This window comes from Salvia splendens, chromosome 13 (assembly GCF_004379255.2).
Source record: "Salvia splendens isolate huo1 chromosome 13, SspV2, whole genome shotgun sequence".
Lineage (NCBI taxonomy): Eukaryota > Viridiplantae > Streptophyta > Magnoliopsida > Lamiales > Lamiaceae > Salvia > Salvia splendens.
The window spans coordinates 11,399,181-11,413,417 of NC_056044.1; the positions used below are offsets into that span (position 1 = coordinate 11,399,181).

At 35.9% G+C, this 14,237-nt stretch overlaps 1 protein-coding gene across 5 annotated transcripts; it reads left to right on the forward strand.

Annotated features, from left to right (window-relative positions):
• Window positions 1-2,909: 2,909 nt before the first annotated feature.
• Window positions 2,910-7,903, forward strand: LOC121761935 (NEDD8-conjugating enzyme Ubc12-like). Of its 5 annotated transcripts, none has more exons than XM_042157651.1 (6): window positions 2,910-3,036; window positions 4,460-4,609; window positions 6,887-6,995; window positions 7,176-7,254; window positions 7,348-7,464; window positions 7,541-7,903. In XM_042157651.1, exons 2-6 carry the CDS (start codon window positions 4,501-4,503, stop codon window positions 7,676-7,678), a joined length of 552 nt encoding a protein of 183 aa, XP_042013585.1. In that variant the 5' UTR covers window positions 2,910-3,036; window positions 4,460-4,500; the 3' UTR covers window positions 7,679-7,903. The 5 variants fall into 5 exon arrangements, 4 of the variants coding, with proteins under 4 accessions (XP_042013585.1, XP_042013586.1, XP_042013584.1 ...); XM_042157652.1 differs by having other exon boundaries at window positions 4,496-4,609; XR_006042129.1 differs by having other exon boundaries at window positions 2,911-4,609; window positions 7,541-7,742; window positions 7,852-7,903.
• The last annotated feature ends 6,334 nt before the right edge of the window (window positions 7,904-14,237 follow it).

Genomic DNA, 14,237 nt, shown 5'->3' on the forward strand with positions numbered 1-14,237 from the left:
AACAAAGTAGGGGGCTGATCTTCGAACAAATGGGGTCTTTTACATAATAAAGGCAAAGTTTGTGGGTCTAGGGATAAATCCCCAAACCAAATACCTCCAAATTGGGCAAAGTGAGCCCTCGCAACTTCCTCCTTCTTCCCCTCCGCTTGTCCCGTGGCCAACCAGCTGCCAGCCGCTGCCGGAGCGTCCGCCGATCTTCCGCCGTCGACCTCAGCGTCGGCGGTCTCATGGTTGCCCGCTGGGGCAACAAATTGGTCACCCCCTTCATCTCCTTCTCTGCCAATCGCCGACCTCCAAATTGGGCAAAGTGAGCCCTCACAGCTTCATCCTTCTTCCCCTCCGCTTGTCCCGTGGCCCACCAGCTGCCAGCCGCTGTCGGAGCGTCCGCCGATCTGCCACCGTTGACCTCAGCGCCGACGGTCTCATGGTTGCCCGCTGGGGTGACAAATCGGTCACCCCCTTCATCTCCTTCTCTGCAAATCGCCGACCTCCCATTCGACGTCTAGTTTCGATTAAGTTTGTGGCCGTGTTCCCACCACTCCGGGTAACCGATCACTTGAAAGCAAGTCTCTTTCATGTGTTTCGTCATTCCACACACGGTGCAAAAATTGGCAATTGTTGGTAATGAATTTGGTCTTGGTTCTGTTTTCAGGTTAGGTGATTGATTGTCTCTGGTTTGGACGTTTGCCGGATTTTTGTCGAAGGTTTGGGAAAGGTATTGGAACGATGATGAGACTTTTCTGAGTTCCAACAATCGTTTTTTATTTTTGGATTTAGGATCGAACTCTTGCTCGTGATACCATATCGAATTGTATTGAGGAAAATGTATCAATTGAATTGAATGAATAATTACGTTTACAGTGATCACCCTTTATAGAGGGGATGAAGTAGTGAACAAGAAATACACAATATACACCTAAAAATATACACACTCTATATGGAAATAAATCCCATGATATCCTCCTAATTTGTTCGTATATTCTAAGATTGCCAATTTCCATTTTCTCTATATTTTAATCACAAACAAGAACCGGGTAGAGACAACCGGCATGCCATACCAAAGGCATATCAAGCAGTTCAAGAGGGTGTAGATGTAAAACAGCCCTGAGAACTGCTATGTTGATTTGTTTTTTTATGATCCTCTTGAATGTCGGACTGCAAGACAAGGAATCCAGGATCATCGTACATCGGTTAAACACTATCTATACAGAATTAGAAATGTGTCGAAGAAGGTCTTAGCATTTACATGGGAGACACGAACAACACGAAAACACAGAGGTTTCCTGCATAGACAAATCAAATTTGATTATTTTAGTATTGAAGTGCGTATGTTGTTAAGGACTATATTTTTCTTTATTTTAGAGATCCCATATTAATTGTTGTTATTAACATATTATTTACTATTAATTTTAAACTTATTTAAATGTATATATGTAAATATTTATCATAGGTTATGATCATTTTCTAACTAATTAGCAATCCCAAATTAAGACCAATTCTTAGCCATTAGATTAGAAGGTCTAGTGGTTGAAATAATGTCGAGTGAATTGTATTTAAAATTTGAATAATTAGTAAATAAACATAAAGGGTATTGATATTAATTCTTATACTATATGTTAGTTAAAACTAATTTCTTTCTCTCTCCTCAAAATTATCTTAAAACTTTAAATTTATGTAACTATCTGGAATTAAATTGTTTTTTCGTAAAAACTATATCAAATCAAAGATAATTTTATAAGGATTGTAACAATATCTCATTTCCATACTTTCGACGATGATCGGATGATAAAATTTTATTATTTTTATTTTAATTTTCGTATTTGTTGATAAACATATTTTATATCAATAAATGCATCATAAAATTTTAATGTAATGCATGTTCAAAATCAATAAAACTATGTTAATATTTTATTGTATTTGTGTTGAAATTCTCATGCATTGTGTTAATATTTGTAATACACTATGTTGATAAAAAAAACCCATGAAAATTAAGTATATTATAACAGATTGACAATGTTACCTTTTTGTTTATATTTTGTCTACTATTTATTGAAATCCGTGAGATTTAATCTCATCTACTCATTTTAAGATTTAATGGCGTAGGATTGGTCTTAGTTGTGGATTGAATCATGTATTTTAACATGACCCACTAGTAGTATATGGATTATTTTTTTTTATCATATGTTGTTTCTGTATTTTATTTCGTGCGTTATTCCGTTTTTTGAGTCACGCATAGCGCGAGGGTTAACACTAGTTTATGATAAAATTGAAAATACTAAAGTCCAAATTTGGTCCTATACATTTGCTGTAAAAAACTTTTAGGTCCTTTACATTAAGTTTGTTACTACCTTTTTGTCTCAATCAATATATTTTGGTTCAAAGTTAACATTTTCCATTAAACTTAACGGTTAGACGTGATTTGACCGAATTAGTGACTTAATTATGAATCTAATTAGTCAGATTAACCTAATTAATTTAATATAAAAAATTTATAAATATTTTTCTACATATAATAAAAATATTAATTTGAATATTTCATTTTATTATAGGTGAAAAAATATTTATTACATTTAATTTTATTTTTATTATAGGTGAAAAATATTTTATAAATTTTAATATTATGAAAAATTTGAATATTTATAAATTTTAATTCTATTTTATTTTTATTATAGGTTAAAAAATATTTTATGAATATTAATATATTTTAATGTAGCTAAAAAATATTTTATAAATTTTAAAATGAAATTAGTCAGATTAATCGTTTAATTAACTTTAAAATTAAATCAATAATTTGATCAAATCATATGTGAATGTTAAATTTATTAAAATATTAATTTTAGATCAAAACGTATTGTTTTGAAAAAAAAAAATAACAAAATTTTTTAAGCAATTGAAATTGAATTCAAAACAATAATCTCTTTCAGCGGCATTTCACAGATTCTCCTCTGGTTGTCGCTCTCACCTCCTCCCCCCTCTCTACTCTGAAACCCTTCCAATCAATTCATCCATCCCTTAATTTTCCTTCTCACAGAAAAGGTATAATTTCCCGACCACCTTTAATTGTTCCGTAAACCCAATCCTTTTCTACATATCTCCGTTTTTCACGGTTCTGAATATTTAATCTCCCCCATTTAGCGTATTGGAGCTGTTGAATCTTTCTCAAATCGTTGTGTTTTCATCAGTAATCCATTATCTACCGTGTACATCTTTCCTTATTGTGATTTTGACTCTTCTTTGACCGTTATCGTTGGAGTGTTTTTCTCAATTGTTATTAAATTTTGAACGATTGCTATGTTAGGTTTCGATATCCCAATCTTTTCAGTACATTTTCGGTAGCTAGGTCTTTAGTTAATTTTCATGTGCGTGCTGTGTGATTTGGGTGCAATTGACACTTCACCTTATTTTGATTAATTCAGCTTATTTGGGTGCAATTGACACTTCACCTTTAGCAGTGATTTGTTCTAGAATCGATATTCAGTTACAGGACCTCAAGACCAATGCTTTGCTGAATCAAAATTTATTATTTATTTTACTCCGAAGCATGGAATCCGAGTTTCATAAAGTGTTTCTTGTGAGAAGATACTTAACTTGTAAATCAAAGCATTGAAATCGTGATGTGACTAGCTATCTGTTGAGTTTCTTGTAGTTAATACCATAGCTTAATGTAGGTATGATTTATGTCTTATATTGAAAACTCTTCCACCATGAAAGAGTTGTGATTGCACGAAGAAGTATAAGGTTCACATGTCTGAGTTATTTTACATACACATACTCTGGTCATCTAAATTACACAGATCTGACTGTCTGCACTTCAGGATATGTTTTGAATTTTCCAAAAAAAGAAATTCCCATTGAAAGTACCATATGCTCATTAATGCTTCTCTCAAAAGTTTATGATTTGCTTAGATTAGAATTGTATGGACTATGGAGTACCTGTGCTCTGTTGATTTGACTTCTTTATAATTTATCTTGTTTTTAGTAACAACAATTGGTCTTATTGGAACCAAACTTGTAGTGTTTCTTCAGATATTCGTACTTTGATGTTTGACAGACATGGCTTACACCTTACTTTAACGTTTCATAACATTCACTTTTCATGCCGTTTAATATATGCACTTTTAAGCTCTTGCCTCTTAACCATCTATCAGCTGATGAAGGTCATATATCCTATCCGTGCAATCTATTTGAGATACTGTGTATGTTAGTCTACTTGACTATTTGCTGTTACCAACCCATTTATTGGTCAGATAAATCATTGTAATCTGCACTCAAACACGGGCATGTAATACTTCCCTGAATGAGCTTTTAGTATTTATGATTGGTTGATGTGTGACACTGTACTCGAAATGCTTGAACAAAAAAATAATTCCCAAACTTTATCATTGGAATTTGGAAGTACTTAGTATATTTCTGCTAGAAGATACCCTCATGTTTCTTATATTGTCTCTATGCTTCATAGCTGTCTACGAAGTGTGTTCCTGTATTATACCTTTAGGAACCATGATTAGGTTGTTCAAAGTAAAGGAAAAACAGAGAGAACTTGCAGAAAGTGCTAATGGGAAGCCTCCAGTGAAGAAACAAAGTGCTGGAGAACTACGTCTTCAAAAAGGTTTGTTATTTTGTATTGATAAATATTTGAACGCATGGCTGTCACTTTTTTTTATCCTTTTCCTTTTGAAGTTCTTTTTTATGCTTGTAGAGTTAAGTGCAATTATTTTGGGAAAGATGTGGCAAAGCTGGAAACTGTTGATTTGTGTTGACTGATTGCATATTAAATAGTTGTGTACTTTTATATTAAGACTTAAGATTTATATTACGAACCGCATTGCTTATCCAAAGAGAGAAGTGCAGTAGTATGAAGAAGCCAACATTGATTCTCACACAAGATAGAATGCATGGAAGTTTGCATGATACTTTTTCTGTTGGCATACTTTTGGAAATATTTCTAAAGGCACATTCTGCTTAAATTTCCACTTCTGATATATTTCCGGCCTTTTCTTCTCTTTTCAGATGTTCTCTAAGATAAATAATTTTTCCCTGGTCAATGTTCATGATGGAAATTCTTTTGGGCTGCCCCTTTTCCCTCATTTTTACTCCAATTCATGATAATATTGTCATAGGGGTGTTGGAGAGATAGACACTCTAAGTAGTTAACTTAAGAACTAAGAATTGATGCATATCCCATGGCCAATTGCATTTGCACACGTCGGGCATTTCATTCTCAATTTTGTCACTATAAAATACACGTCTTCATCATTCTTTCTGGAACTATTTTCAGTTTGCATATGCCAGTTACATACTAACCTTATTATGATGTAATGGAAATTGGAAATAGACTTCTGACTGCAGTTAGTTCATGCCATGCTACTGAGCTCTATACCTATGATGTAACATCCTAATACTATTTTTGGAAACAATATTTTTCATTAATGAAATGTAACACATGTTATGTTTACAACTTGTTCTTTAATGCACCCGGAATACAGGTTCTTTAGGGGTATACTTAGTTAAAGCTAGATGCCTAATCCTGAAAACATCTTGTGTTAGGTTCCTCCCAAATCACTTTCTTGAACGTGCAAACTGATACTTCTCTGCTGGGGCCTGGTGATATTACCACTGGCACATAGTCTACTAGATCTTGATGTTCTTACCCAATTAGGACATACTCCCTCCGTCCCATTGAAGATGACCCACTTTCCTTTTTGGTTTGTCCCAACCAAGATGACCCCATTACCAAAAATGGAAACACTTTTATCTATACATTATTCCCTCTCTCTTACTTTACTCTCTCCAATTAACACACAAAATAATGTTGCATAAAATCCTGTCCCGCCCAAGGAAGGGGTCATCTTCCTTGGGACGGAGGGAGTACATGCTTCCAGTTTCTTCCTTTGCACAACTGCACACATTAATATAATAAGATGCACATGTGTGTAGGGGTGGCTGACCCTTTTCTGCTGATGATACAGCATTTGCACAGTAATCTGTTTGGTCCATCTATCAAATCTACAATGCACTAATAATTAACTGCAAATTGGGTTTGTCATTGCTAGTGGACGTATTATTCGGCGCATGGATATGTGTTATATTTAGTAATTGGTACTGGATGCAATAATATTTATTGGTGTATCTGTTAGGTTGTAGTTATGCTATTGGAAAATTATGTAAGTGTGTCTACACACACACTGAGAATGATAACTAATACTTCCTCCGTCTCCTACTTGATTAATCAGTGTAGAACATGGAGCAGGTTGTCAAACTGAAGAAAACTCTGTAATTGATGTTATTATGTTCAAGGAGATTTATATTATTGCATCGTTGTATTTGTCAATTAGTAATTACACCTGGAACCATTCCTTTGAATTCATCCAACGCACACGTCTTAAATAGATATGTCTTAACATCTGTCGTTATTACAATATAAATGAAGTCCAACAACTTAAAAATTGTTTTTGTTATTCAATCAAAACTAAGCCACCGACAGGTCCCATCACACAAGGTGTACGTTAATAATTTCAATATTGATGATAGTTCAATGCCTACAGCTCAATATTCAACTCTTCTTCATAGCTTGCTTCCTCGGTTACAGCTTTTCAGAACTTGTACCCTTTCTACTACTGTTGTGCAGCATCATTTGTTTCCTTTCTCCCTCCTCACATGTTCTTCACCCTGAATTGCTCTCCACTGCTGCCTGAAACTGACACAGATTTCATGTGCAGACATGTCATTATAACCATGTCTGCCAGTAATATGGGCTGCAAATCTTATTTTTACTATTATGATACCAGTACTTCAGAGAGGGCATTCTCTGGCTCCTTAACGTATATACATGTCTTTTAATCCTTTTTAGTCCCTTTATACATTTTACATTGACTCCTTTGTGTAGACATCAGTGAACTGAACCTACCAAAAACCTGTACCTTTTCATTCCCTAATGGCAAGGACGAGCTAATGACTTTTGAAGTTACCATTCGTCCTGATGAAGGATATTATCTGTAAGTAGTTATGTCTTAATTTGGCTTTTAGTTAATCTTGTATGGTAGTTTTGTATTCTTCTAATCCTTTTTTGTGTTCATTAATACTAGTACCATGTGTTCAGGAGTGGAACTTTTGTTTTCTCATTTCAAATTTCACCCATCTACTATCCGCACTTAATACTAGTACCATGTGTTCAGGAGTGGAACTTTTGTTTTCTCATTTCAAATTTCACCCATCTATCCGCATGAGGCACCAAAGGTAAAATGCAAGACAAAGGTAGTGAATCTGGTGTCTTGTACTTTGTAGAAAATGTTATTCCAAAAGGTATTTTGATCTGAATTTTATTGTCAATTCGTGGGAATGTTACAGGTATACCATCCCAATATTGACTTGGATGGAAACGTCTGTCTAAACATTCTTCGAGAAGATTGGAAACCTGTCCTTAACATAAACACCATCATTTACGGGTTGTATCACCTTTTCACGGTATAGAAATAGTATAAGTTTTTTATTAAACACGATATTGTTGTAGCATTTTGTTCTCTAATGAATGTGCTTACAGGAACCCAATCACGAGGATCCGCTCAATCATGATGCTGCTGCTGTGTTGAGAGACAACCCGAAAATGTTTGAATCTAATGCTAGGAGAGCAATGGCTGGTGGCTATGTTGGACAAACATTCTTCCCTCGCTGCATATAGTATGTGAAGTTTCCAGCATTTATGTGGATTTGGAAGATATGGATATTGAACTAGTTGAGCTATGGTATGATTATGTGGCAAGTAAATTGTGCTGTATCATATTAGTCTGTGAAATTATAAGATGTTTGTTTATGTCTGGTTTCGATTAAAGATGGGCGAAACATGTCATACAGGTACTCATGATTGTGCACATTATCTGATCAAGTACACCAGGTTTTATTTGAATGTATTGGGCTTCCCCACAGAAGAATGTAGTTGATTAGGCTTCTTGTTTAGCAATCAATAATTTGATAGGAACAATGAGAAGTTGCTAAATTGGGGGTGCCTGCCACCAGTAGATGAAGAGAGAATAGAATGGTGCCACTTTATATGCTTAGATTTCTGGGGAATCATTGTTCTAACAGTGGAGCTTATTTAGAGATGAGATGGAAGTTAGGTTAGAGCATCCACAACGGTGGCGTCCGTCGCCACGGCGGTCCGTGCCGCTGGCACGGACGCCACCCGCCGCCGCTGCGCTCGCGCCGCTGGCACGGCGCTGCTCGATGCATTGAGCAGCGTCGTGCCAGCGAGCAGCTGACGTGGCGCGCCCTCATTCGTCAACGGCATAGCCGTTGTGTTTAAATTAATTTTTTTTTTAAATCAGTTTTTAATTAAAAAAATCGATAAAAAAAAATTTCACTTTCTAAAAAAATTATATCCGTTTATAACCGTTTTTTCTCACTTTTTAATTTTTTTTTAATTTTTTTTACCCAAAAGTACACACTTTCATCTATAAATATCCCCAATTTCACTTCTAAAAATTCACATCAAACTACACAATTCTCATCATCATTCTCTCATTTCCATTCTTATCTTCAATCTCTCATATCCATTTTCATCTTCATTCTCTCACACCCACCCTACAACACTACTATGTCCGGTCACGACGATAACCCAAGCGGCTCCCACGGTTGGAACCCCGAATGGTTCGGTTCACAACCGTTTCCTAGTCCGGAAACGGACTATTCGGCCCCTCCTCTCACCCAAGATTCGGGCGTTCCGGGTGGCTACCGGCCATACCCGGTCGACGACCAAGGTGGCTCCGATGGGCGATACGGGTGGACACCGGAGCCTAGGAACTCCGACTCCTCCATCTCGCGCCGGTGTCCGCACACCGTACTCACCGGCGGAGATGGATAGATTGTTCAAGGCGTACTTGGAAATATTCGAAGATGCGGTGGTTGGCACGAACTAATCCGGCGATCACTTTTGGTGGCGCGTCTCTCGGCGGTACAATGCAAACCGGCCGCCGGGAACGATCGAGCGCAACGAGAGTATGGTGCGCAACTGCATCGGTCGAGCCAACGACGAAATTGGCAAGTTCAATGGCTATTTCCTCCAGAAGTCGCGGAATGCTGGGAGCGGCCGGAGCGAGGTCGACATCATCACTGCGGCGCTGAGCACCTACCAATCCATGAACGGTAAGTCGTTCAAGTACCTAAATGTTTGGCAGGAAACGAGGACGCACCCGAAGTATCTGGAAGGCGTAACATCCTCCTCTAGCGGCTCCTCCAAACGGTCACGGTCGACATCCCTATCCGTACGCCGGCGAAGAAGTGGCTAGCCAACTAGCCGAAGCTAACTTGGGTAGCCCCGATGCCGGACCAAGCGGTTCCCGACGCCGACCGCAAGGAAGGAAGAAGGCGGCGGCCGAACGCCGTCGCGCCGCGACTCCATCTGCCCCGCTCCCGAACCCGCACCCTATGTTCCACCTCCACCCCCGAACAACTCGTTGTGTGCCCTTTTGGCCAAACTCAATATGGCCGATAGGTCATCTATGACCCTCACGCAACTTCAAACGCACGAGACCAAGATATTGGGTCTCCAAAAATAATTGGGGTTGGTGCCGCCGGATGCGTAGTCTTCCTCGGGTAATATTAGCCAATAATTGTATAATTTTTAATTTTTAGGATTTTAATTATATAATTTTTAATTTTTAGTATTTTAATTATGTAATTTTTAATTTTTAGGATTTTAATTATGTAATTTTTAATTTTTAGGATTTTAATTATGTCTTTTTTATTTTATTTGTAATTTGTAATATTTATTGTGGTTTTTTAATGAATTTTAGTATTATGGAAATGTTTTTGTGTAATTGAATTTTAAATTAATTGTGTTCGTCATTGCGGAAGAGCACAGCTGTGGGTGTTGTGCTCTTGCCAGAGAGCAGGTAGAAAAAGTGGGGTCGGGCCCACAACCGTGCCGCTGGCAAAAGCACGGTTGTGGATGCTCTTAGGTTTGTGGTTTGGGGCATTCCATTTAAGAGAAGTTACCCCTCCCTCTTCGGGTGTTTTAGTTTCTAAATAAGTAAATACAAGTGGATTTGACATTACAATTGGAGGTAAAGGAGTCTGTTAGTGTCTTGCTACCTTAGACGTGTCCTCCATATACGCATCTTGGGACTGTCTTACAAAATGTTCTATAGTGGGAAGTTAAACCCCAACTTTAGAATCTGTGTAGACAATGTAGTGAATACATTACTCCCTTCGTTCGATAATAGTTGGGTCATTTTGTCATTTTGGTACGTTCCAAAGTAGTGGAGTCATTTTCCATTTTAGTAAATATCAACATTTTATTCTCTCTTACTTTATTCTCTTCATCTCTCTATCTTTTTCATTTCCTACTTTATTCTTTCTTTACTTAATTCACTTAACATAATTTTTCTTAATTTTTGTGCCCGAAAGAAATGCATCCACTACTATGGAACAGAGAGATTACTTTTTTTTTTGTACGGACGCCGCTTTATTTGACTTCTTGAGACGGTCTGGTAACATCTGTGTTTGGAAACTTCACCAATGTTCAGATGATGAAATGCTTCATATAATTTATGTGCAATAATATTGTTTTGATCATATGCTTACACAAACTTTTCAGAATGAATCTAATGACCACGCCGAAGGGTTTGAAAGATATCTCGAACCACATGTGGATACATTACTAAAAATAATAAAAAACAAATGAGATATTTATTGATGGATAGATAAAAACAGTAAAATAGGATGGTCATTGGTGAATTGAGGCAGTATCTATCTTTACTTTATCTAGTTTCCACCCCATAAAAGATACAAATATTGAAGTGTCTGTACTGTCTTTATTTTATACCATGTGTGAGTTGAGATTCTTTCTATTTTGTTACTCCCTTCGTCCCACAATAATTGTCATTCTTTTCTATTTTGGCTCGTCTCACAATAATTGTCACACTTAATTTTTATCATGAATGGTAAATAGGTCCCACATTCCACTAACTCACTTTACTCACATTTTATTATAAAACTAATATGAAAAAAAGTGGATTTCACATTCCACTAACTTTTCCAACCAACTTTTCTTTACATTCCTTAAAGCTCGTGCCAACACCAAGAGTGACAATTATTGTGGGACGGATGAAGTATTTTGGCAATATCTCCAAATATTATCTATACCAGTTTTTACACTTAGCTTAACATTATCCTTATATAATACTATTTCCATTCTTAAAAAATAGACTAGTTTTACCACTTTTGGTCGTCCCCAAAATTAGATAAAGTCTAAAATATGAAACGTTTTTAGTCAATTAAACGCTACTAATAATGTGGACCCTATAATTCACTAACGCTACCTCCACTATCGTTTTCCTCTCTTTCTCTTACTTTATCAATTGCATATTAAAATCCGAATCATATACAAGTTAGTCTATTTTTTTAAAAGATAGATGGAGTATTTTTTTTTCTATATATTAACTTATTTACTCATTTTTGTTTAAATATGATATTTTTCATAAACTTAAAGTTTCATTTTAAAAGTTATTCCCTCCGTCCCACTCTAAGTGAACCATTTTCCTTTTTGCAATGTCTCACTCTAAATGACACATTTCTAAAAATAGAAACATTACTCTCTGTACTTTTTTATCTCTCTTATTCTCACACATTAACTCACAAAACAACTCTACATAAAATCTCGTGCCAGAATAGAAATGCTCTACTTAGAGTGGGACGGCGGGAGTACGAATTAGACTTTGTTGTTAATTTAGCATGAGTATAAGTGGGAGAGTTTTTGACAGTGGGTATACTCAAAAGCATGTTTTGAGTATAAGTGGGAGATTGTTAGGTTTGGTAAACTGAAAAGCATGTTTCGAGCACAAATAGAATCTTGTTTGTATACGAAAAACTCTATAGTCCACTTTTAACCCGATTCAATATTATTCGATCAGTTTGCACGAATAGAATCAATATATTATTACATTGTGTTTGCTTATGCATTTATAAGATGTTGTTTAATTATTTAAATGTATAAGAAGTAAATAAAGCCTAAGTCTTTTGCTTAGTAGACTGGTTGTGGGTGACGTCCACTTTAAGGTAACACAGTCGGTTCTATGCAATGCTTTGCAAAAGAGAAAGAAGAATTTTACAATCTAGATAGGCTTTGGCTATCTATCGCGAAAGGTTGGAATGTCAGTCTGATTATTTCTAAGCCTTACTGAAATAAGATAACATTGGTGTTGTATAGCACTGAATGGATCTAACACCAAGACGTGTCTTTATGCTATCTACTGAAAGACTAGGTCTTGATAAATAACTATTTCATAATCTACATAAGTTAGCATTGAGCATACGGTATTGATTATGCACTACTTTGACTTATCAACCCAATAATCTTGATATATTGGATAGTGGTGATTAATATCTAGCGGTCCTAGGATTGCTATTATGTTGAATCGTGCGCGAGGTGAGTCTCGTTTGATAATGTCCTCAAGAGGAGCCCGAACAAAGTTTTATTATTCGGAAACTAGCCAGTTGGAATTTAATTATTCTATGAATAATAAATAAGTGTTTCTTGCTAAATCCATTCTTGGAATTAGTAAGATGTTAATTAATTAAGTTCATAGTAGACTTTTATTAATTAATGGACATTTATATCTTAAGCGCGGGAAATAAAAAACAAACAAAACAGAAACCCAGATTACTTGTAATTTTGGATTTGGATGGGCAGTGTGTTGGTTTTGCAGCGGAAATCTATTTACTTTGATTGAAAGATTTACATCTAAACATGCTTTTATCCGGTTGTATACTAGAAACATGTTTACAACCAGCATATAATCACATACTGTACTGAATATATGCAATTAAATACAATATATCATAGGAATTCAAGAGTTGAATTCAATCACCTTCTTCAATTTATCTCAACCACAGATCTTCTGATCTGTTCCCTTTTAACTCAAATTTGACCTTTTGTGTGGGCAAAGCTCGTCAAATCCTCAAAAGCTGGGGAAGAATTGAAGACATAAATCTCTACAGAAGAAGAACCCTAAAAACCGATATTTTTCTCTCAACAGATTGTAGAGATCGAATTTTTACGGTAGAATTAATTAATTTGTCTTCTCTTCTTCTCCCTTTTATATTAAGTTAATTATTTTGGGCCAGACCAGGGATCTGTGGAGGATTGGATTGGGCCACAGTTCAGGCTTTCACTAATTAAATTAAAAGCAATTTAATTGAAGCCCAAACTTAAATATCATTATCACCACTATAGATATAATATTGACTGCCCGTCCAAACCGAAATTACGAGTATTCTGGGACTTCCTCTTTAATTAAATTATTTCCCGCGTTAAAGATATAAATATCCATTAATTAATATCAAGTCTGCTATCTGACTATTATTAATTAATTTATTTTTCCAAGAGTGATCTAGTTTAGAAACATTATTTATTATTCATGGAATAAATTCCAACTAGCCAGTTTTCTGAATAATAAAACCTTTTTCTAAACACCTCTTGAGGATATTATCATACTGGCCTCTCCCAGCACACGATTCATTGCAATAATAATACTAGCACCACTTAGACATTAATGATCATTACCCAATCTATCAGGATTCTTGGGCAACGAAATTCCCTCACCATTTGATAAGTCAAAGTAGTTTTCAATTAATATTTTATGCTCAATGTTATGTTAACAATGATTAAGAAACGACAATCACCGAGACCTCGTCTTTCAGTAAATAGCCAAGAAAGACTTATCTCACTGTTTGATCATTTCAGTGCTATACCACACCGACGTCGTTCATTTCCTTCGGTAAGGAAACTTTCGGACTGACGTCGTAACCTTTCACGATAGGTGGTCAAAGCCTATCTAGGTTGTGAAATAATTTTCCTTCTGCAAGAACCGACAAGTTACCTATTGTGAACGCTGCTCACAACTCGTCTACTATGCAGAAGACTTAGACTCATTTTGCTTAAACTATGTATTTAAATGGAAAACGCATTTCAACATCTCATATATACATAAGCAATACATAAGCAAAATACATTGTAACAAAATATTCTTTCTCATAAAATGGTAACAAATGGATAAAAGAGTTATTACATATACAATCATTCGAAAGATGCTTTCAGTATACTAAACTCTAACAATCTCCCACTTATACTCAAAACAACTTTCGAGTATACCGAAACTGCAAAATCCTCCCACTTATACTAAAAGCGGGTCTAGGTCAATCGAACACCTAATCCTTTCACGTGACGTTCAAACGCCCTGGCT

What these genes read in the sequence shown, in the direction of transcription:
- LOC121761935 (XM_042157648.1), top strand. Translation starts at nt 4,429, where the DNA reads ATGTTTCTTATATTGTCTCTATGCTTCATAGCTGTCTACGAAGTGTGT. An exon ending in AGAACTACGTCTTCAAAAAG is followed by an intron (nt 4,610 to 6,886) that starts GTTTGTTATTTT and finishes TCCTTTGTGTAG; the next exon opens with ACATCAGTGAACTGAACCTA. An exon ending in AGGTAAAATGCAAGACAAAG is followed by an intron (nt 7,255 to 7,347) that starts GTAGTGAATCTG and finishes GGAATGTTACAG; the next exon opens with GTATACCATCCCAATATTGA.